At 47.5% G+C, this 25,361-nt stretch overlaps 1 protein-coding gene across 1 annotated transcript in view; it reads right to left on the reverse strand.

The window, feature by feature from the left end:
- Slc6a11 (solute carrier family 6 member 11) overlaps positions 1-25,361 on the reverse strand; it is a 119,541-nt gene that overhangs the window by 16,417 nt on the left and 77,763 nt on the right. The window contains exons 7-8 of the mRNA XM_048438355.3: positions 9,252-9,355; positions 4,518-4,642 (exon numbers count right to left, since the gene is read on the reverse strand). Of these exons, the coding sequence (XP_048294312.2) occupies positions 4,518-4,642; positions 9,252-9,355 (229 nt within the window). The remainder of the gene's footprint in view (positions 1-4,517; positions 4,643-9,251; positions 9,356-25,361) is intronic.

Consider the following 25,361-nt stretch of genomic DNA (forward strand, 5'->3'; position numbering starts at 1 on the left):
AAAACACATACTGCAGTCAGCAGAATCTCTAGCTCGGATTCCTGTTCTGAACAAATGCACTGCAGTCATTGTTTTCCTTTTCATCTTTAGCCTCCAGTACCCACACAGCCCATCATGTCTGTTCTCTGTGTTCCTCAGCACCCAGTGTGACTCCAGCATGCGCTGTCGCTCTATACAGCACAGTGGGGTCACTGTTACTAGGTTGGATTCCATTTTGGATCCCACCCCACTTTGGATGGGGTGTGAGAACATCACCCAGGGTCAAGGCCAATAAGGGAGACACTCTGGGAAGTATCGTCCTTTCCTTCCCCAGCGTATCCTTGCCCTCCCATCCCTCCTCTCATCTTTTTCTGCCCCTCATGACAGTAGCCATTCTCTTTGATTTCCAGTCCTCTCTGGACCTCTTTTGCACGGCTGACCATACACATTTTCTTGCACATTTGTCTTTCGCTGGTGAGGGATATAGAAGAACACCCATATTTACTTTTTAAACTGCTAAATACGTACATTTTTGAGGGCAAAGTCTCACTGTGTTTGCCCAGGCTGGCATCACCATCCTTCTGCCTCAGGCTTCCAATGGTATGCCACCATGACCAGCTCTCTACACATAACACTTTAAAAATACCCTTCAATTGATATTTTCCTGATTACTTTTTTTTAATTTAAGATTATTTGTGTGTGTTTCTGTGTGCGCACATACATGCACCTATGTGAATTTATGTGACCACATGAGTTCAGTGCTCATGGAGGCCAGAAGTGGGCATCAGATACCCTGGAGATACTGGTACAGGTAGTTAAGAGCTGCCTGATGTGGGTACTGGGAATCAAACCTGGGTCCTCTGCAAGAACAGCAAGCAATCCTAACTGCTGAGCTATCTCTCCACCCCATCCTGATAATTTTTAAACATACATACATGGTTTTATATTTTGTTAACATCTTTTTCCTGTATCCATGGAGATAATATTAGTTTTTTGTTAATCTATGAATACAGTGCATACTATTTATGGAGTTCCTAACAGTAAACCAACCTTGCATTATTCCTGCAATATTTCTTTTTGGTCAAGACACATAAATCAATTTGTTCCCATGTTTTCCCACAGTGTTTACTCCAGTGAGTTTTCTCGAGTTTGTTTCTATCCTTGTTATCTTGTATCGTCCCCTGGTTCAGTGTCAGGCACCGTCACGCCGAGTTTTCATATCCAAATGTGCTCGTCAGGGTAGCAGTGTTGGAAGGTGGGTGTTTAGGAGGCAATTAAGTCTTGAAGAGGTGAATAGGTGAAGAGGGATAAATGTCTGCCTGGGCAACTGGATTCGTTCTTTTGAGAATGGAGTGATTCTCACAGGCAAATGTTAGAGAGGATCAACTCCTTTGTGCCCCACCTTTTTTCTGTGCACCTGTCTCACTCGCTATGGGCTCCTGCCATGTGATGCCTCCATCATGTGATGGAGCCGCATAAGATACCACAACACCAAATCTTCCTTTCTCCAGAAGTTATTAGCTTAAAACAAAGCCCCAAACCTTTAGAAATTACCCAATCTTAGGTACTCTGTTATAGGAAAAGAAAATGGCAACAACTGGAGAGTGTGGACTTGAAAGTTTTTATATTTTACAGCTAATATGTGGAGGAGTGTGATTCTTTACTAATTTGTGGGAAATTCCTATCCACCTTTTGTAGTAGTGTTGTATACCCTTTTCTTCTTTCTCTCTCTCCTCTCTCTCTCTCTCACTCCCTCCATCCATCATCTATCCATCCATCCATCTATCCATTTATCTATCTATCTATCTATCTATCTATCTATCTATCTATCTATCTATCTATCTATCTATCCATCTATTTATCTAGCTATACTATATACACACATATACTTATATAGTATATTTATACACATATGTGTATGTGTAATGTGTTGGGCATCTGCTTAAGTTTATGAGTATTATGGAAGTGCAGCAACTCTCAGGGGCCAGAAGGCATATCAGATTTCCTGCATCTGACAGTGTACACACCACATGCCTACCTGTATTTCTCTCTCTCTATGTGAGAGTATTGTATATGTATGGTACACGAATGTGTGCATGTGTGTGTGTAAGTCTGAAATGGAAGCTGGGTGTCTTTACTTTCACTTTCATCTTTAGGGATAAGGTCCCTCACTGAACCTGAAACTCACTGATCTGGCTAGGCTTTTCAGCCAATGAGCTTCATGGATCTGCATGTCTTCTCTCTCCTCCATCCAAGGCTGCAGTTATAGGCAAGCTCCTCCACACTCAGCTTTTTACAAACTTGGGACCTCGTGCTTGGGTGGCAAGTGATTTACCAACTGAGCCAGCCCAAAACATTTTAAATAAAAAATTACTTCTTTAAAAGATACAGAACTATTCAGTTTTCCCGTTTCTCCTGTGTCAGTCTGAGCCCACTGCCTTTTAAAATACATTCACCCATATAACCTGTGTAATCAAATCCAGGCTGAAGCTATTCACAGTGGTCCCTTGTGTTCATTACAATGCCGGGGTCTGTAGATCTGCCTCTTCCTTCACTATTCAAAAAGAATTAAAACTTTTTTTACTATTGTGTGTGCATATATGTATGTCGTGTGTGTGAAAATACATGTAGCACTCAGAGGATGTCTTTGTGGAGTTAGTTCTTGTCTATCTTTATGTGAGTTCTAGGGATCAAACTCAGGTCTTCAGCTTGTGTGGTCAGTGCCTTTATCTACTGAGCCGCATTTGACTCTGTGGTCCAGAATTTTTTTTTTTTTTTTACCTTTTCAGGCTTTATACAGCTGTATGTGGCCCTGGACATTGCATATCAAGTGTAGACAGAAGTTTCCACCCTACCAGCCAGCTCCCAAATAACCACACAGAGACTTATTAATTATAAATGCTCAGCCAATACCCTAGGCTTGTTACTAACTAGTTCTTACAACTTAAATTAATCCATATTTCTTATCTATATTATACTATGTAGATAACATTGCAAGTTCATCTTCATTCTCTCTGCATCTCCTGGTGACTCCACCTTTTTTTTAATCCCAGTGTTATCTCAGTCTGGCTCTTCTGCCTAACCACTCCCTGCCTAGCTATTGGCCAATTGGTTCTTTATTAAACCAATGAAAGCAACACATCTTCACAGTGTACAAAAGGATTATTACACAGTACTGGCCCCCTTTCATTGTTGATGTTAGTCGTGGTTTTGAATGTGAATTGCCCCCGACGGGCTAATACATTTGTACAGCTGGTTCCCAGTTAGTGGTGCTGCTATGAAATGTTTTAGGAGGTGCAGTCTTACTAGAGGAAATGCATCACTGGGGTAGGATCTGAGAGTTTATAGACTTCCCGCCACATCCTGCTGGCTTTTCTGCTTTCTAAAGGTGGTTAAAATGTGATCTCTCAGCTTCCTGCTTCTAATACCTTGTCATGCCTTCCTGCCGTGATGAACTTTCTATTCCTTGAAACTATAAGCCAAATAAACTCTTCCGTAAGTTACTTTAGTCGTGGCATTTTATCCTAACAATGGAAAAGTCACTAATACGTTAGCGAATTGTATTTTAGTTTTTTTCCTTGGTAGTTTTGCCAAGGAATTATGACCTTTGTTCATCTTTTCTAACAGAGCTCTTGGTTTGTACAATATTCCCTATTAATTGTAGGAATTCTCGTTATTATTTCTCTGGTCCTACTTATCTTAGGTTTAATCTGTGTCCCAGTATGTCACCTATTCTTATAAATATTTCATGTTTACTTGAAGAGAATTTTCCTTTGCGACTGCTTGGTACAAAGGCGTATAAATGCCCCTGCAATGGACTGAGGAGCGAAGCACACTGTGAGGTGGTGTGTCAGGCAGCGCTCACCTCTGATGTCATCTACTTGGACCCACCCTCCCTGAGGACCATCACATCTTCAATACTCAGGACCCACTGCATCTTCTCATTACAGCGTGCTTTCCTCAGAATCCAAGTACCACGGAAGTCGAGGAGGAGTTGTCATGGTGAGTCAGCACTCTGATCACAGCTTATCTGACTCAAACATAGCAACTATGCTTTGGGCTGTGACGTGTGTGACGATTCTATACGTAGAATGGAGTAAAGGGGGTGGGGGTAGGTTCTCCAGGCACAGGAGCAGCGTGTGAAAAGGGTCTGTGGTGGGGTGTGGCGCAGAAGGAGACAGACCATAGTGGTAGGGAAGTGGGTGGGATGGCTCCAGCAGCCCAGGGCTGTCCAGGCTGTGCTGGGAGGCTGCTGTGTAAACATAACACCTTGAGGCTGGGCGCAGAATGGAGCAAGTCCTAAGCGAGAGATGATGGGGGGGCGGGGGCAGGAAACAGAGGAGCCTGGGAAGTAAATGAAGGCTTTGGCTTCCCAGTGAGGAAGGTCAGGGCTTCCCCTCCCCTGAGAGACAAAGAAGAGACTGGCCATGTCCTGAGAAACAAAGCCAGGACAGGAAGACTGCAGTGGCCACATTGTCCTCACCCCTTGGGAGCCCCCAGAAACTTTGGCTTTCCACCTCTCACCTCTGCAGACTTACCTGACTCTGCCACCTCAGCAATAGGCACTCCTTGCTCATATGCCATGAAGCCCAGGACGGAGAAGATGGCAAACCCAGCCACAAAGCTGGTGCCACTATTAAGACAGCAGAGCATGATACAGTCCCTGTGGGGAAGCAGAAAGAGGGGCCTGAGTCAGTGTGGGAAGAACAGGCAGCTGCCGGAACTTTCCCCACCTGAGACCAGGGCATACTGCAGGGCGGGCAGAGAAGCATATGCTCTGACGGCCTCTCTTTCCAAATGACGTGTCTGTGGTTCAGAGAGCATGGAGAGCTGGCCTACAGTCACACAACTTCCCCTGCATCGCTAGAAGACATGTAGGTCACAGGCAGAGGGGTGTGACAGAGAAGAGGAGTCTGGCTTTGTATGCCAGAGAAGAAAGACTCAGGAGATAAACACTTCTCTGGCTACTGAGGAGAGAAAGACCAAGATAGCAGGAGGGGACTATGCTCCCAAGACACAAAGCTCAGAGGGTGAGAGAAGCCAGGTAAGTGACTAAGGATCATAGGCCTATAGCCCTAGTAGCTTCCTGGGGAGAGGTTTTTGACACCCATCCTGGCTGAGCAGGGGAGAAGTTTTGTGGTACTGACACCCATTCTGACTGAACAGGGTAAAGATTTTGTGGTGGCATCCATTCTGACTGAGCAGGGTAAAGGTTTTGTGGTGACACCAATCCTGATTGAGCAGGGGAGAAGCTTTGTGGTGACACCCATTCTGACTGAGCAAGGGAAAGGTTTTGTAGTGATACCCATCCTGGCTGGACAGGGGAGAAGTTTTGTGGTGACACTCATCCTGGCTGAACAGGGGAAAGGTTTTATGGTGACTCCAATCCTGGCTGAGCAGGGAAGAAATTTTGTGGTGGTAACACTCATTCTGGCTGAGCAGGGGAAAGGTTTTGTGGTGGCACCTATCCTGGTTGAGCTCATTACCAAGCAATGCCCTGTATTCTGCTCTACTCAGGTTCTGCTCAGTGGGCCAGCTCAGAGGAGACCGATCAGAGCAGTCGCTTTGACTTGTTCTTGAGAGGTACTCACCAGCTGGGAAACACCAACATAAAGTCCCAACCAGACAATAAATGATGAACTTTATGAAGATGAGGATGATGGACCAGAGTCTTGGTCCACTCTACCTCAGGCTCTAGAATTCAGCGTCTGTAGTGCGGGCTCACAACTCAGATCAGGGAGCATGCCAGTGCCTTGCTCTGTGTGGGAGGTGCACTTGGATGATCCTGATTAATGGTGTCCCAGGGGAGAGTGGCATCATGGCCTTAGTTCCTGGCCCAGGAGCTGGAGTTTAAAAGTCTCATTCCTACTAGATGCAGCCTCCTGCTGACACCACAGAGAAACCCCTTATATTCCATTAGACAAAAATCTGCCTTGGCCACCAGCAACAGACTCGGCGGCGGGGCTTCAGGCTGGAATGGTCTGGAGGGTGAACCTCTGAGCTCCTTTGGCCTTGTGTTCTCTCAGCTAACACTCTGGCTGTCTTCCCACTCACATCCTGTCCCCATCTCTAGTCAACTCTGGCTTACCCAGAACCTCTGCATCTCTCACGGCAGGACTGAGAACTCTCCTCTCTGCTTCTTCTACCATGCTTTTTGTAATAGAACCAAAGGTAACATTAACGCTGGTGACAAACCCACAATGGTCTTGATAATGAAGGTAAAGTGGGAGAGCACCAGGCAAGGAGTTAGGAGCCTGGCTATGAATCTCCCTGCGGGTCTTTTCTTTGGGGCTGACCATGATGAAGCATTTGGTAGCAGGGCCTCACGGGCTGCGATTTTTGTTTCGTTTCGTTTTGTTTTTCGAGACAGGGTTTCTCAGTTCTGGCTGTCCTGGAACTCACTCTGTACACCAGGTTGGCCACAAACTCACAGAGATCCACCTGCCTTTGCCTCCTGAGTCCTAGAATTAAAGACAAGGAGTGCCACCATGCCCTGCTGTCATGAGCTGTTTCTAATCCCCCACCTGGGAGCTGAATGGAATCTCCAGGTCCACTCACTTAGACTTGGCCATGTGAACTACTTTCACACAGTAAGGACATTAGCTGACATGATACAGACATTTGATTGGTATCTTCTTAACTGAACTTGTCTTCTATCATTCTTGTGAAATTGTCTCCCCTCACGGGAAGAACTACCAAGGGAATGACTGTTCCTTTGAGCCTGAACCACAGGAGGCACACACAGAGAGCAGATCTGAGGCTAACCTGAAGCCAAACCCACCCACTCATAGCCAGGACAGTTTCCCTAGCCAACCTCAGCCCTGGAGTATGAACAGGAGTGCTCAGCCCCTGGGGCCAGGGCTATTTGTCATGAGCATTACCATGGCAGCAACGAGTAATCCAGGTCCCTTTAAAGACCTCTTCTGACACAATGAATGCCAGTTGAATTGCTAACCCTTTCTACTGTCGAAAGCCCCATTTGCTCAGGAAGAAACTCAGCCCAGTCCAGAAGGGGACCACATTATTCCTGAGGCAGCAGGGGCCCACTTACACGTTAACTAGCATCGTACTGTCCAAAATCCAGTCAAGGGGCCCTTTGCACAGTCCCCTACGCCTAAGATGCTCTGACGTATCCAGCTGCAAGAATGGAAGGATCTGGAGAGGAAGGTATCACTCCATGCTTGCTACCCTTCTGGATTTCTCCTGTCATGTTTAAGGTGCGTTGGTGTGCCAGCCCTGCATTAGGTGCTCCGAATCCTGAGACTGAAGGTGAGGTCCCTTTGTTAGTTCTCAGAGAAATTATATTTGGGAATCCGGATCTCTCAGATTCCCTTCCTGGGGCCTAAATGACACTTCCTAAGAACCAAGGCTTCCAAGACCGGACTGTGGGCAGTCACCTTCAGCCACCATGTGACTGGGGAAGGCAGACATCCCTTTCTGCAAATTCCATCCCTCCCAGAGGTCTCTCAGATCACTTTCTTGTATTTGAGTTCTCAGGGACGTCTGGCCCCTTCAGCTCTGTATTCGGATGCCAGCCTCCACGTGGGAGCACACTCAGCCCGTGAGGCTGGTCTCTGCCTGGCCGGGCTTTTCCAGCCCTCCCATACCTTCCCCTACAGCTCCCTGCAACCTCTGGGGGAGGCTTATGTAACGAGGGCTTTGAAGTCAGCAGAGGCTGAGCTGGGCTTGCATGAGCTCCAGAGGCAACTAAGCTGTCAGGAGAGGGGATTAATTGACTGCTGGGCAGACCTGTTTGCAGAACAATTTGGAAACAGATTTTTGCAGGCATCTGCTTTGTTCCACTGAGCGACAGGGAGAGGAGGGAAAATCCTGCATGCTGAGCTCCTGCCAGCAGTGGATAGGGACAGGTCCCTCTTTTAGCTCCACACCTGCTGAACGCTCTTCATTTTAAGGTTGTTCCTAGGTTGCTGATTGAAAAAAAACTCCTCCACATTCAACTTTACATGTATGGTCTAAGCCCCTGAACACATTATATGACAGTATTATGACTTCTAATTTAATAAATAATTTGTATATTTGATTTGGGGTTAAATAATACATAAATGATATCTGTACTAATTTGATTTTCCTTGCTGGGATGGGTCTAGGAAGATAGGGTCTCACTGTATCTTAGGCTAGCCTGGAACTCATTATGTAGCCCAGGCTAACCTCGAACTCACAGCAATCCTGTTTCAGCCTCTTGCATGCTGGTGTTGTGTGCTAATATGCCTGGCTCTTCTGACTCTATTTTCTTTTTAATCATAAAATCAACATATATCTAGAGTAAGTAAAGATACCTTTATTGTACAGGAGTCAAGAGAGGGAAAGTCAGGCTTCTTAATGTGATTTTTTAGTAGTTTTCTCTTTCCTCCCAGAAGTGTGAGACGGTGTAGATTTTTCACATGGAGCCACCAGCTACCCCCCTTCTCTAGGGACTCGATTTTAGTTTTCTACCATTTTTTCACATCCCCAAATCAGCATTCAATCCCTTACTTTAGGTTAGTTTCTCTTTGTGGCTAACTAGTATACAGGGTGGACACTTTCTCACTGGCTGTGCTCATGGTGGTACCCCATCACAACTCCAAAGTCTCTTTCCTACAGAGGGAGCTTCTGGGTTCTCACAGTGCGATACTCTGTCCATCCACAAGCAAGTATCCACCTATGTGTGCCAGGTACTGGGTTCTTAGGGGTAAGGAATTCAACAGTCATTGCAGTCAGAGACCCCAGAGTGAGCTTATTCCCCACCCCCCCCCACACACACTACTGAGTGTCCCTGGCCCTCTGTGGGCCTCAGCCTCATGGTGGCATTCAGGCTACAGGTCTGTGTGGCTCCCCAGCCTTGGTCACCTCCCTGCCTGGACCCTATGTAGCCAGGAAGTCAAGAGAATTGTGGGCCAAGGAGGGTCCAGTCACTCCAGGTGGGTCAAGAGAGGGCCCCATGGGTCTGTGAAAATCAACAGGAGGCAGAAACAGAGTCCTTGGTGTGGAAACAGCTGGGCTGAGCCAGTTCGGTTCCTTATTAGCTGTGTGACCACGCACAACTTATTGTATGTGTACCTACGCTGCACACGCTGCTGCTGTGTTCCTGACTGGGGCTGTGGGGTGGATTTGCTGTGATTCAGGGCAGACTCTGCTTGCATACGACAATTTCCCAGCTCTGTCGCTGTGATCCTGGGGGCAGAGCCAGGCTGACGAGCAACTCTCTGGGTTCTGGGCCCTGCACTATGGACAGCTATGGGGCTTTGGAAGCTGTGGCTGTCAGCTGGGCTCACCTGTAGCAGTTGTTGTTATAGTTGTTGTAACTCCCCAGAGCGGTCAGGCAGCCCAGGCAGATGGCGTAGGAGAAAAAGATCTGCGTCCCAGCGTCCACCCACACCTGGAGGAGGGCACAAAAATGTGGGCATTGAGAGTCAGATGTGGGGGGAGGGAGAGTCAGATGTGGGAGGAGGGAGAGTCAGATGTGGGAGGAGGGAGAGTCAGATGTGGGAGGAGGGAGAGTCAGATGTGGGAGGAAGGAGAGTCAGATGTGGGAGGAGGGCGCTTGATCTCTGGGTACTCTCCCAAAAGACATTCTGGGATGGGACTATCCAACTTCCTAACTTTTTTTTGGCAAATTCTATTAAAACATTTATATTTCTGGGACAATCTCATTAAAAAGAAATTTCCTTAATAAATTCTAGATTTTTCCAAAGGTTGTGGTTAGCAATCCACTACATAACAAGAATTTGGATGTTGAGCTGGGCCCATGTGCACAAGCCTGTAAGCTTAGCACTAAGAAGGTTGGGGGGGGGATCTCTGAAAGGTCAAGGTCAGTCTGTCTGCTTAGTGACTAGGCTGGCCAAAGATACATAGCAAGACCTTGTCTCCAAAAAAATAAATAAGTAAATAAAATCAGGTGAAGTGGTGCACACCTTTAATCCCAGCACTTGGGAGGCAGAGGAAGGCAGATCTCTGTGAGTTCAAGGTCAGCCTGGTGTACAGATTGAGTTCCAGGACAGCCAGAGCTTCAGAGTGAGACCCTGTTCCCTCCCCACCAAAACAACAACAACAAAAACAAAAAACAAAACCACCAAAAGCAAAAACAAAAAACAAAGCAAACAAACAAACAAACAAAAATGTATTTGGATACTAAAGGCCCTGGCTCCAGCGGTATGATTTTGGAAAAATAACTTAACATCCTCAAGGCTAAATTTCCTCATCAGCCAAGTAGGAAAGGAAAGACCCTGTCAGCCTGCTGTGAGGCTGAGTGTACCAGGAGTGAGCCCTGGGGCACAGGTCCGTCTTCTATGTTACATCACACTTAAGTCCAAAAACACCCCTTTTCCTGGTAATTGAAATTACCATGAAGACAAGGTCCCACAACTGTGCAGAGAAAGCATTGGCACAAGCTGCCCAAAGTACAGACTAGGGGTGTGTGTGTCCACATATCTGTGCATGTGTGTGGATTCACTAGCTTATAGAACAGATTCCCTAATGCCAGCTTCCCCGGGGTGCAGCCAGCCAGCAGCTTCTGAGTTACCAAAGTCCCCTCTGACTAAAATTTCTCTGGACGGCATGACCTAACTGTGGCAATCACATGGACTTTTCCAGTACCTTCCCTCCCCCAGGCTTGAAGCTCAGCACTTAAAAGTCTCTAAGGAAAGCCACAGCTGAAACTCCAGCTGGTTTAGGACTGAGCATCCAGCGCCACCTGGAGACGAGACTCGGCACTGAATACAGACAGTAGCAGCCTTTATTAGGCACTTCTGGTATGCAAGGCACCTTGCTGAGCCTCTGCATTAAGACTGCCCTGGAATGTCAGCAGTCCTGGGCAGCCCTATGCAGGGGGCACTTTTAGCCTGCTCCTAGAACCAAGTACCTGAGAGGACAAGTGACCTGTCCAAGACCACGTAACTGGAACGTGATGGGTAGAGCAACCCAGACAGGCTTCTAGAGACACAGCTTCAGCCCCCATGAGATTCAAAACCATCCCCTGCATCCTGGTTCTTTATCTCTCCCTCAGAATAGGACTCTTCTAAGTCCTACGATGGATGTCTGCCTAGCTGCCGTCATTGACGGGGAGTGACATGTGTCTTTCTTCTTGAGGCACATCTGACTGGGAAGTCATTTCTGAAAGTGAGAACTTATCTTTCCTGGTGTTTGATTCTGGGTCCCTCAGACCATAGCTTTCTCTTGCACACAGTAGTACTGCCCCATAGCCTTCTGACCCCCAAATCATCCCCATTCCAAGCATGATCCCTTCTGAGTATTTGCACACATGGAACAGGCCACCCTGTCTGAGTCGGCTCATGTTTGTGAAAACATCCAATGGTAACATATGAGAAGTGTCTGCTGACCCTGACAGGAGTGTCTGCTGACTTCTTCTAACCCAAGCTGGCTGGCTTTAGAGTGTCAGCTAAGGAGAAACGCCATGAGAACATTCATGGTGTGTGTGTGTATGTGTGTGTGTGTGTGTGTCTGTGTGTGTGTAATTCTGGTATATGAGGGTGTACTGAGACATGGGTATTTGGAAATAGAACACAAAAATGTTTGAAAAAAGTCATAGGAATCATTATTTTGTATTTACTTAAAATTACACACACGCACACACACACACACACACACACACACACACACAGAGAGAGAGAGAGAGAGAGAGAGAGACTGTTTAGTTAAAGTTATACCACTTGGGGTAACCCCTCAATTGCCATAGACTATCTAATAACAACCCCAATGCAGGCATGGGAAGCCTGCTTTTGAGATGATGGTCAGATGAGTCCACGGAACGCCCCCCAAAATACAGAATATTGCCATAACTCTTGGTGCCTTCCAGAAAGAGAAGGTATAACAGCATTACTAAGGACACCACATAATTTGGACACAGGAGGAATTCATCTGGATCTGACCTGGAAGCCTCCGTAAGGACCAGCTCTCCTGGTATCAGAAGGAGCCATGCAAGCTGCCAACGAGAAAAGCAATCAGTAATCCTACCCAGCTGTGACACCAATGAACCCAAACAACAATGAGGATAACAAGATATTCTGAAAGACGCAATGACATGCATACCCTGGGGTAACCTATGGTTACCTAAGTGGACTTAAGGCCTGCTCAACAGGAGAGCACTTGTGCCTGGCACTGCAAACCTGGTCAACTATGCACAGCTGGTGAGGCCGTGGGGCCCTAGAGGAGCAACCACCACAGCCACTATAAAGTGGTGTGATTCTTAGCTTCTGTCAAAACACTTTTCCTTACTCCTACAGATATAAATGCAGCTCTCACCCGTCATCTGAGAAGCTTCTTTTTGTAGCAGAGCCCATCACAGAGCCACAACAGAACAACTGACCATGGGTACCTAGCCCTAGCGGATGCATCTATGCAACATCCCTGCACCTAAGGCTCAGGAACACCCTGGAAGAGGACACGGAAAGATTGTAACAGCCAGAGGACCAAGACAGTGCTGTGAGATGGTGTCTTCTAAAAAACAGAACACCAAGTGGAGGTCGCAGGAAGAAAGGGGTGGATATGATTAAGACATATTGTATGAAGTTCTCAAAGAATAAAAACATATTAAAAACAATAAACCCCCATGAAGCTCAAGAATCACTGTTATGAATGGGGAGGCAGAGAGAGTGGTCGTGAAAAGGAAAATCAAACCCAAAGGAGGGATCTTCAAAGCAGCAGGAGCTGGAGGCTGCCTACACGTTGATAGCAAGGGTTCCGTGGAGTAAAAATTGCTGAAGACTGAGAAGAAAGAATATGTTGTTAAGTGCTGCATCGGTTTTCTCATGTGCCAGTCTCTCCCTGGTGAATTCTTTCTATACAGAAAAGCACGCAAAACCAGGGAGAGGCAGAACATGGCCCAGATGCTGACTCGGGCACAGAGTGCCCACTCCCGGCGCTGTCCTGACTCATGCCTGTGGCTAATGGTCCTGAAAGTTTAGCATCTCACAGAACAGAGGGGAGAAGACCTCAGACTGGTGGAAAAGCCTGTTCAACCAGCCTTCTACCACAGTCCTCAACTCTGAGTTAGAAAAGCTCACAGGACTTCCTGATGATGTGCACCCCCAAACCCATGCATGCGATTATCACTTGAAAACAACTTTCTTGGAAGTTCAGGCCCCATCTCTTCCTTTTGAATGGCTGGTATTTGCATTCTCCTTGGAAACTTACTCCTTGTAGCTACAAATATCCTCCATTCTGCTGGTTTCTGGACCAGTTTCTCTCCACCAACCAGGTCCCACTCACTAGCTCCTGCAGCTTTCTGAGGCTTAATATTAATTACATACTCTTTGGCCTATTAGCTCAGGCTTCTTATTAACTAACTCTTACATCTTAAATTAACCCATTTCTATTATTTTATATTTTACCACAAAGCTCATGGTTTGTTACCTCTTACTTCTTGGGCGGCTGCATGGCGTCTGCCTGACTTTGCCTCCTTTCCTCCTCTATCTCTGCTTAGATTTTTCACCTTGCTATATTCAGCCCTGCCATAGGCCAAAGAAGCTTCTTTATCAATCAATGGTAATAGAGCATATTCACAGCATACAGAGGGAAATCCCACATCATTCCTTTCCAACTCAGGGTGAGCCCATATCACAAACTTAACCATGCTGGCTTTTACAGGAATGTGGAACACTTTGAAACTCTGGACTAGAAAAGCAGCAGAACTTAATGGGTCATGTTAGACAACACTTGGAAGACTGTGAGCTAAGAGTTATGTGGACTGTGGAGACCCAGCTCAAGAGGTTTCATGGAGGAACAATATTTGCATCTGGGCTAGAGACCATTTTTATAATACATTATAATACATTTTTATAATACATTGGGCTAATTTCTTGGCAGGAAGATTTAAAGACAACTTAATATTGACTGTCATGTGGTTATTAGTTACTTGTATGCAGGTTACAATGAAAAAAGCCAATGGGGCAGGAAAAAAATACAGTATCAGAGGAAAAGAACCCTGGCCAACTTGTCATGACAGCCAAGGCATGTGTGGAAGAGAGACTGTGATTGCTGAGATTAGAACCATTAAGGAGAGGCCAGATCCGCATTGGAACAATGGGGAAAGTGACCTCAATAGGGAAAAGTTTGCCTAGAGTGCACAAGGCTTAGGGTCTCATCCCAGCACTGCAAAAAATAAAACAAACAAAACCAGAAGATAGGAGTTTGAAAGTTTTTACCATAAAGAACTGATAAATATATTTGAGGAGACAGAGATGCTTGACCTGATTTAAACATTGTGTAATTTATATGTATATTGAATTACACAATAAAATCCCCCATCAGCATACTCAATTTTTATACTTTATGTATCAGTTTAAAATATCCATTTTATTTTTGAGACAGTGTCTCATGTGTCCCAGATTGGCCTTGATCTCCCTATTGAGCAGAGGGTGACTTGAAGTCTGTGATCCTCCAGCCTCTACCTTCAAAGTGCTGGGATTACAGGTATCCAGCTAATGCAGTAGTGGACTCAAACCCAGGGCTCTGTGCATTTTAGGAAGCACTCTCCTAGCTGAGCCACATTCCTAGTTCCAGCTGGAGATACGTTTAACAAGATGCAAGTTCAAGTCTTCTGTTCTAGTAGAAGACAGCTCTTCATTACTGCTTTAGATGTTTCTCGTTAGGGACCTGTATTCATATTGGGCCTTCTTTGCATATTATTTATACATACTGATTTTTCTCACATTTAAAAAAAATTACAACTGTTTGTTGGTTTATGTATTATTTATTATGTGTATTCATGTGTGTGGGGGGTACATGTGTACATTGTGTTCTTGTAGTCAGGAAACAACCGAAGGAGGTGTGTGTGTGTGTGTGTGTGTGTGTGTGTGTGTGTATACATGGGAGAGATTCTATACTCTCCTCTCTCCATGTGAGTCCTGGGGATAATCCCAGGTTGCCAGGTTTGGTGTAAGTACCTTCCCCCACTAAGCCACCTTGCCAGACATTTTTTGCATTTTAAAGTATCTCTTTATTTCTGTGACTTGATCTTTATTTTCCTACTTACTAGGCTCTGTTACCTCCTGATACTGTCATGGCCACTCTCGGTTTCTTTCATTTCATTTAGTTACTTTTCTTTTGTGAGTGGCCAGCTCTTCCTCGCAGGCTTCCCAGAATCTTTGTCTCTTTCAGTTGGCTCTGGGGTGCTGCAGGGTTGTGCTGTCCTGTGGCTCTGTTTACAGCAAATTCTTCACCCATGGGAACCCTATTCTCATGGTTTTCTTATCACAGTCATTTGTGATGTGGGACCATAATCCTCTTCTGCCGCCCTGTTGTAGCAGAGAGGGGATGTAGCTGTGCAGAGGAAGGGTGATGGCCCAGGGGATTATTTTCTAGCCTTTGTAGTTCTAGGGTTTCCTCTCTGGCGGCTATCAGAGTCTTTAAAATGATGGCAGTACCACTAATACTTTCTGCAGCCATCGTTCCTTATTCCTAGCCTCACTCTTCTCCAAGATGTCTCTGTTCCCTCTCTGTCCTAGTCTCTGCCTGCTCAGACTGGTTTCTCCTTAAGGTCATGTCTCTTGCCATTGGGCCTCACCTGTCCCTACCATCATCCTCCCCCATTACCAGGGGCCTGCATCCTGCATGGACCCTCTTGGGTTTGTCTAATATCCTTGGATAAACCACCAATTATCTGCCCTAGCATGGTCCTCTCCTCAAGGCAAGCATTTGCGAGTTCTCTGGGCTTCCTGGTGTTCAACCTGTAGCTTGCCTTTCCTCTTCTTTCCTGCTCACACAGAATTCCCATGCTGTTGCTGTTCTGGTTCATGCAGTCACCTCATCAACTAGAAGACCCTGCCAATCGCTTTTTCTCATACTTTTCTGACTTCTTTGTTGGGGTTAGGGACTTTGGGAAATTTTAATTTAATCTGAATGTGTATTTGATTGATTTTCTTTTGCTGTCTTGTCTCCTTGGTTCTGAAGATCATCTTTAGAAGGCAGGTTTGAATGTGGAGGTCGGAGAAGGGTACACAGATTTGAGCAGACAGCAGAAACAGTGCAACATCCCAACTCAACATGGTTCTCTTCTAAGGGAGCTGGGGAATTACCCATTCTTGGGGTAATGGGTAAAGTATTCATTTGGAAATGCAAGTTTGAGACATCAGGAGAGGCTCAGGAGACTGCTGTAAAGTCTAGGGCTAAACCCAGAAGTCTGAGCTGAAGTTATAGAGCTGAAAAGTCCCTGAATTTTGCAGTAACTTAACACTCATGACTCTGAATCCCAAACCTCCCCATTGGTCTCCCCACCTCCCACATTTGGAAAACTCATGTTGACGTTAACCGTTCTAGAAAATTAAAATGTTTTACTTAATGATTAATTTTTATGTATATGAATTGTGTACCTCCTTGTCTGTATGTTCATGACACACATGTAGTGCTCATGGAAGCAAGAAGAGGGTGCTGGAGCCCTGGAACTATAGTTACAACTAGATGTGAACCACCTGATGTGAGAGTTGGAAACCGAAGCCAGGTTCCATGTAAGTACAGTCAGTGTTCTTAACCAGTCATCTCTACAGCTCTGATGTCAGCCTTCCTACTAAAGACACATGCATCTCGGGCATCGCAGAGCCCAGGCCAGGTTTCTTGAGAGGGTTCCAGGGAGAGCCATGGCATGTCTTCAAATGGAGTCTGGGAAGTTCCTCACCTCAATAAATGGGGGCAGCAGGTATGCCTGTGGCTAAGAAGATGCTATTGTACCTGGCCGCCAGCCTGGCCACTCTGTGTAGACAGGAGTTAATGAGTTTGTCAGTGAGCTGTTGCCGTTGTCATGGTGAGGACTGCTGGACCACACACACACACACTGACTTCTGGGGATTCAGATAGTCACCAGCCTATTTGTCACCTCTACAGAGCCAGGTGCAGCCCGTGCAGGGGCTCTCTTCCACCATGACATGTGATTCAAACCTTTCCTGCCACCCCAATAACAGCTTCCTACAGTCTACGGGCAGAGAGACAAGAACCTAGAAGTTTCCTCAGGAAACTTTCTGGGACCTATGGGGAATGGTTCCTATCACTTCTGCCCAGGCCATGAGGTTCCAACATAAAGGCAAGGGAGTCTGGGAAGTGTTACCAAGAAGAGGGAATAAATGGCCAGCAGGTCACATCACATTATCTCTAAGGCATTATATCATGCCCATATTTCTTATGCTACAAGAGCATATATATATGAATGGAAGAAAGGAAGGAAGGAAGGAAAGAAGGAAGGAAGGAAGGAAGGAAGGAAGGAAGGAAGGAAGGAAGGAAGGAAAACATGGTCGCCCTGGAAGGATTTGACAATCAAAGAAAAGAGAGATGAAGAAAACAGGGGAAACAAACATTCCTGACCCCTCCAAGGATTTGGAGGGCCCTTCAGGAAGAGACTTGACTTAACATGGATCAAAGCGGGCCAAGTTCTTGAGGCTTCTATGCACAAATCTGAGGATTTGCATGATGTTCTTGATGGGTAAATTCTGGCATCTCTGCTTTCACTGAAGAGGAAATGGACCCATTGCAGGTCAAACAGCTCTTAAAGGAGACTCAGGTCTGAGCCTGTGGCTTCCTGGGTCTGTTTCAGAAAAAGGCAGGAGAGTCCCCTGGTCTTCAGCCTGCACCTAGCATCCCAGAGTTCTATAAAACGAATGGCCCTAGGTAAGTGGGGATCACACATATCAGCCCCCCCTTCTTGCATCTCCCAGAGGCAGCAGAGGTGGGGACTCCTAGAAGAAATGGCTTCCGATCCCCGCCCCCTACACAAAATGAAGGAAAAACAGCCTCACTAAACAAACCCTGAGGAAGCCGGGTCAGTGGAGGAAAGGATCCTCCCCATGTTCTGCAGGATGAATGGGGGGCGTGCTGGCCCTGCTGCAAGGGCAGCCCACATTCAGAGATTTTAGGGCAGATTTGTGTGGGAACAGGAAAAGCCCTTCACAGCTTTTACGACAATTGGTTCCAAGGAGCCCTAGCACATGGGTCAGGGGGCTACCTGCCTGAATCCCAGTGGGACCCTTGGGATTCAGGAAGGACAGCTATGGTCAAATTTTCTCCCCTACTCAGAGGCCACACTGCCACAGTGTGTGGCCTAGTCGGCAGGGATAGTGCTCCACAGTTCACACCACAGCACTGAGTCTTGTACCTGCCCCTGGGACTGGCACAGAGGGGCGATTAACCCAGGGGAGCAGAGCACTGGGAAGAGGGAGGGACCGTGTCTTTCTTTTTCTCATACACACCAAGAATGAAATCAGGGTTCATGCCTGGGGAGCCAGAAGTAGCATCCATAGGGGACACAGCAGCCTAGTCACAGTGTTAAATGAACCTAGGGGTTCAATGAACTTCACCCTTCCCCAGGACAGAGCAGAGAGAGACAGAGGTCAAGATCAGGACTCTCACTGTATCCCTTCCCCTATAACACAGACGTATCGACTGAGCTCTGAGAGTGAGGATCACAGTATGGACCACAATTCACCCAGCTCCTCCAAGGAGAGACGGAGATGAAGAAGGAACAATATTTGGCAGAGACAGGCAGGTGAGGGAGCCAAGCATGAGCTAAGAGCCATAGAGGTGTGCTTTTTGAAGGCGTGGTGTGGGTCACCACAGAGAAACCCCCAACCAGAGTGTACCTCTAGGTCAGCAAAGAGCTCACTGCTGATCAGCCAATGGCTGTGTTCAGAGTGGAATTTATGAAGGTACCAGTCATAACAGGTGTATGCTGACGGTGACCCTCGTCACCACAGTGGCTTCTAGGACGCGAAGGCCTGGGTAAGTCATGTGGTACATTCCAACTGCTCTCCCATCTCACCGTCGGTATCAGAACTCTTCACAGGCAAGCCAGCAGCAAGCCACTAGAGAGAGGAGTTCTGCCCACTCAGCTGTGGGGAGACAGACCCTGGAATATTTGGACTTGGGAACACATGGCTCTGGGGACAAAACATGGTAGGGAGCTTCTGTCAGGTGCCTCATTCTGAGCCTCACAGGGATTGGTGGACAGTACAAAAGCTTTGGGTGGGCAGTGGGTCAGGTCTCACTCTTCTGCTGTCTTCCTGCGTGACCACAAGTAAGGGTCTTCATGTCTCTGGGCCTCAGGTTTATCATTCACGAGTGGCAGAAGAACAGAGGGTGTGTAAAGGGGGAACTGGACACCTGCCCCTCTCTCTGATGCTTTTTTGTCAACTATGGTAAGGAAATAAACTCTCACATCTTTTCTAACATCCAACCTCCCTCCACACGGCCCAGGTTTCTGAGACACATCAACACTGCACAGATACACCTGTCGCCTTTGGTCATGAGTGCAGAATCCAGTGATGGGTGGGAAGAGCCAGCCTCTCTCTGTTCCCAGGCTCCCGGCCTTCCCAATGCCCAGCGAAGATGATATGCCGGAAACTGCTAGACCCAATAGCGCATGCGGCCTTTGGCTTTTGGGTCTGAGAGCCAGGACAGGGCTTAGTGACCCACAACCTTTCTTGAACATTTCCTTTTTAAGACAGACTGACAGACAGACAGACAGACACACACACACACACACACACACACACACACACACACACACACATGCTTGCACGCACACAAACTTTTTCAGTGAAGCCCTCAATTGAAGCGAAAACGTAACTTATATAGCCTGGCAGAAGAGGGCTGAATTGAAGCCTTTTTTTCCACCTTTTCTATTGGGAAGGAAGGCCTCTGAAAGGATTAAAAGTAGGTTAGGGGAAGAATGAAACAGCTGTGTTTCCAGTGTGTACCTGACAACGGCTTTTGTGGAAGTGAATAATTACATGAGAATCGCTTCCTTCCCACCTCTTTCTCAGCCTCCTCCGGGTTGCTAGGCGCCCTCGCTCCTTCTCTCTGCTAATGCCACATACAGAAGCAAGTGAATACAGTATGGCCATTATGAGGGGCCTGGAGTCCAGGAGAAGGATTCAAACGCTCCTCCCTGGTGGCTTCGATGGGGAAGAAGGTTTGGGGGTGCTGACTTCGGATATATTTAAATGCTAATGTGCTGGGCTGGCTGGCCCAGCAGAGCCAGCGGGATGGTGGTGGTGGTGGGAAGGGACAGGGGATCTTGGCTTGGAACCCCACTGGAAGCATGTTCTGTTGCTTCTCGAGTGGGTGCCAAGCCCTTTCCTGGGCAGCTGGCCTTGGTCACCTCAGGACCTGCCAGTAAAGTGTCAGCAGGCTGAACGGCTGAGTCGCAGGCAGTGAGGAGCTGGTTGGCTCGGTGTGTGGGGAGTTTGGGTGTGTAGGCTGACCCTGGTGGCCCGTGTGTGTGCAGTGGTGGACAGGGGTCATTGTGGCTGGACCTTTGCCCGGATGCTGAGCGGATGTGTCTGAGGCACAGAAAGAAGAGAGAGGAGTGGATGGGTAGTGGGTGGCACCAGGAACATGGCAGTGGCCTTAAGTGCCTTATGTAGTAAAATCCTGGAGGTCTGTGCATGTCTCATGAGAGGTGCTGAGCCCTATTTTTCAAGGGCTCAGCAGAGAAGGTACAGAGACAGGACCCCTTCTCAGCTTGGGCCTCCCCTAGTTCTGTCCATGAGTTCAGAGGTTCCATTAAGCCAAGATCTTCCCCATCAGGACTTCTTCATGGGATAATTCCTAGCATTCTAGACAGCCCTTTCCTATGTAGGACTTGGTATGCATACATAAACCCCACTGGCTCCCACTAAAAGCTACAGGTACCCCCTACCACTGTGGACACCAAGCTAAATGACCTGCATCAAAGGTCCAGCCTTGCCTTGGCAGGGGTCTGGGCTGGCAGCAGTAGCCCTCACCCTCAGACAGCACAAGGCCAGTGTGCCCTGGACGAAGCCAAACCCTAGCTCCCAAGTTCAGCCTTGAGCTGGCATACTTTCTTATGTCAGCCAAGCTGGCCCTGGGATGAAATTTTAGCCCCTCCCCCTATGACTACATTCTTTCCTCTAATAACTGTGGAACTGATTCAAAGTCGGGGTTGTTTTGTGCTCTCTGAGGGCCATGGGCAGGCTGGGGTCTAGTCCATAGAAAAGGCTCACTTGGGGTTGGAGGAGAGACAGAGTGCAGCTCTCCAGTGAAAGAGAGCCCACTTCGCTATATCTGCCAGGCACACAGAGCAGAGACCTCCCAGCATGTCATTGTGTGTCTGCCTGAGCAAGGACGGAGCTCCATGAGCACATCCAGCCCTTCATGCCCTGTCTGGACAGTTTTCAAGAGCAGTAGCCACCACTGCTTGAGACTCAGCGCGCAGGAACACAATCCTTGAGGTCTATGCAGAATCCTAACTATTGGCCACGTGGGGACCCTGTTGGACTGGAAAGGCAGGGTATCTGGGTTCCGTTCCGGATAGTCCCTGAAGTTCTTGTGTATTATCCCAAAGCTCTTTTTTCCCCATTAGTCTTGGTTTCCTAATCCATAAAATGAAGAAAGTAGAAGCAATGAAGATGACCGGAATGTGACAAGTGTATCTCACTCTCACTGCTGCCCGTGACAGACATTACTAATCAACCACACTTTCTTCTGTCCTTTGTATGTCTATAATGAGGAGTGTCTGCTGCTAGCTAGAGCTGGCAATGGAGCAAAATGCGGGAGATGATCGTCCATCCCTGACATCTTAGGCAAGGAAGTGATAAATAGTTCCTTGGGCCTGTTACAGAAACAATGGTATGCTCCAGAAATACACATTTTTAGTGGGTCACTAGTGTATACATTGGTCTGAGAGGCTGGAAGGAAGCAAGATGGCAAAGATGCAAAGGCCCAGAGATTGGGAAAGCCAGGGTGGGACTGGAATTGCCCAGCAGGGGTACCTCCAAGCCAGGGGGCCAGTGTGGGGTCAGGTAGGTCTCCCAGAGTTCCCTGGAGTCCATGCAGCAGGTACCAATTTATCAATGCATTTTTGGTTGAAAGTTGTTCAAAGTTACCTCAGGAATGTGCCCATGGGAGGCCACAGGACAGACTACTCAATCCCGTGATGAACAGATTTCTGACACTGAGTGGGAACACATTCAAGTCCCTAAGGAGCCTCTGACAGATGACCCATGTTGATTGGGGACTGCAGATAGTCACGGGAGTCAATGAGCCTCCTCCCTGCCTGAGAGTCGAGACCAGGATGAGGCCCCCGTAACTGGGTCCGATGAGGAAGCAGGTGATGATACCTCTACACTGCTCTCTAAGTCTCGGCAGATGATCTCCGAGCTTCTCTGCTGCCGAGAACCCTGGAGCCAGGTCTCTTAGGCAGCAGGTAGCTCTTAGGAGTATGAACGGCTAGATCAAACTAATTAACACACACACTCCCTCACACACTGGAAAGCCTGAGGTGAGAACATTTTAATCTTCTCTCTCAGTGTTTTTCAAGTTGCCCATCTCTTGGATTTTACTGGGTACCAGTATCAGGACCTTTCCACTATACCAAAATGCCAGGATGCTTAGCCCTTAAATTAAACAGTACACCTCCTACTTGTCTCTCAGTAACTAGAAATACCTAATACAACCCAAATCCCATGGAAGAGTTGCTGTATAATGTTTGGAGGAGAAGAATAAGGGAAAGAGGGCCTTCATACTCAGTGAAGATGCAGTTTTGTTTATTGAACCGAGATTGGTTTAACTTGCAGACTCCCGCCTTCTATGAATCTAACCTCTCAGATTCTACACAGAAATTGGACCTGTCCTTTGGTGCCTTCTCTGAGATCTTCAACCCTTCAGGGAATTACTGCCATCTCTACCCAGAGCAGGGTCTAGAGTCCCCAAATGGACTACCCCAAACTCTGTGTTCTCATGGTTCTTGAAGTCCAAACTCCAGCAACCCACCCACCTCCTCCCATAGTACACTTTCAGCTCTCAGAATCCTTGCTAAATTGCAAGGCCACCTTGCCACCTGCTCACACGGCCTGTCCCTGGCTCATCTGATGAGAAGGGCAATGGCTTTAAAAGTTCTGGATATCCTGGAGTCTGACTGACATGGCAGTCCATGGGGCATGCATAGGGTTGACGATGCAGCCTTCGCGGGGCTGGGAACGATATAGCAGCTGGCTGCCATTGGCTCATAGCCTTGGGGAAGGAGCGCTGCTGCCAGTCACAACAATGTCTGGAGGTAAGCATGCAGGAGAACTGACTTCTTCAGGAAGACAAATAGAACAGCAGCTTTGGCCACTCACCCTCCCCTAAGATTGTAGCAGTGTCCCGGGCCCCAGGGCAAAGGTGGAGAGAGTGAGCTGAGATTACTCACGCCTCCATAGGTGACTTCCCAGCCCTACAGCTTGGACAGCAAAACTAAGAATGGTCAATAAGAAGATAAATCAAGAGATGAGGGCTGATATGTCCTGGGAGAAGGGCACACAGGTCTACAACTCACTTTTAACTGCAAAGGAGATAAATTGGATGAATGGAGGGCTGGAGAGGTCCAGGCTGCATCAAACACAGTGAACGCGAAGATAGAGTCTCAGGGAGAGGGGTGCTACCCGTAGAGGGGACTCTCCCTGGAAGAGATGGGTCAGGACTACAAAAGGAAGTGGAGGAATTCCTCAGAACACTCTGGAGAGGAGACGTGAGACGTGATTCCTGCTTACAGCACTGCTGTGTACCTGATCCCCCACCCCACCACACCCCCCCCCCCGAGGGGAAACATCCTGGAGAGGGAGGCTGGCAAGACTCTGGAAACCTGGAGTGATATAAGACACCCAAGGTCACTCCCAAGGCTACCCAAGCAGCAGTGGTACCGAGGGAGAGGAGACTCTCCAGTGGAGAGCCAAGGAGGCAGCTTTTCCGACTGTCACTCATGCTATGTGGTGGGGGGGGCATTCTGTGATGCAGCTACTCCTGAACTCACTGGTTTCTCACCTAGATTTAGGTGGGGTCTGCCTCCTGATCTCCCACTGTGGCCTCATTCTGGACACCAGCCCAGGGAATGGTCCAAACCACTGTTAATATGGCTTCCCATATCAATTAACTCTATTAAGATAATTTCTCATCGGTATGCCCAGAGGCCAAACACTCCCAGAGAGGTGTGCCTGGAGGCTGGCCTCCTATGAGAGTCTAGATCCTTCTACATCGACAATGAGCATCTTGGGTGATAGGCCTCCCTGGGGAGTGGTATCTCCACTGCATGAACATGAGGCTACCCTTGTGCCAGGACTAGAGCGTATATTGCCATCCCCAAGAGTAGCATTGCAGACTAGGATCACATACAGGCTGTGCTGGCTGTTGAGTAGCCTTTGCCATGGTTATAAGACTCACAATTGAGGCTCAACTACCTATCCAGAAAGAACCTGACTGAGTAGGAGGAATTACAATAAGGAGACATGGATGCTACCCTTCTACATTATTATATTAATTGGCAGGAAAAGTGTGTGTGTGTGTGTGTGTGTGTGTGTGTGCGTGTGTGTAAGGAGAGGGGGAGGTGCTGGTCTGCTGTCATTTCCTACAGGTAGCAGGGTCTAGGAAAAAGAAAACAGTTAAGTCTGCTGAAGATTCTTTACTAGAACACAGACACTCGGCAATCAAGAGAATCAGATTGTGTATATATAGAGAGAGAGGCAGAAGTGATGGAAAAGAGCCCAGAGGTCTGACTTTAACAGAAGAAAGGAAAACCCCTTAATGATGGCTCAGTACAGGACATGGATAATCAGAAATGCTCATTGGATTGCTTGGATTGGGAGAGACTTTGAAACAAGAACCAGAAGAGCTCTCACAGCCTGGCTTGTGAGGTTGTAGGATGTGGGAATACGGGCCAGTCTTAGTGCTGAGGATGTGGACCCATCCTCCCTAGAGACTAAGGCTGCAGAATCTGGCACAACACAAAGGAAATCAGTTCCTGATGCACTGCCTCATAGAACCACGTGTGACACTTGGCCATTGTCAGCTAACTTCCCCAAGAATATCGGGGGCTGAGAGAGAACAGAGGAAGGGCAGATATGACTGAGAGAATTGGGCATGAGCAAGGTGGTGCTTGATGCCCAGCTCACCAGCCTGCGAGGACTGTGTTCACAGAAGAGCTAAGAAAGAAGCTACTTCAGCAGGGCCCTTGGGGCTGTTACAGGGCTCCAGTGGCTTCTCTGGTCACATGGTGAAGTGCGTTCTTCATAAGCTTCACAAGAGGTTCTTGCGCACCTGTGATTTAGACCAGCATATAAATTCTGTTTACAAAGGGCTAAAGCAATCAGGAGACAACAGGATAGAAAACGGAGGGGCATGTCTGGGTCGCTCAAAGGTGACTGTGGCGAGATTTATATAAAGCTAATCTTCCCAGGAAAAATCCTGACAGCTAAATATTCTACTGGAGGGAACCTGGATGCTTTGAAAGCCCGAGAAAATGTTCACAGAAGACATAACTGATAAAATAGCTCAGGCGACAGAGATTAAGCTTGTTCTAGTGGTAAGCAGCTATATCTTCAGAGTATATGATGCACACTTGGGGTAGAGGTCCTTCATCCAGCCCAGGGCGCCTTCTATAGTCAAGTGTG

Source organism: Myodes glareolus, chromosome 3, assembly GCF_982192425.1.
Source record: "Myodes glareolus chromosome 3, mMyoGla1.1, whole genome shotgun sequence".
Lineage (NCBI taxonomy): Eukaryota > Metazoa > Chordata > Mammalia > Rodentia > Cricetidae > Myodes > Myodes glareolus.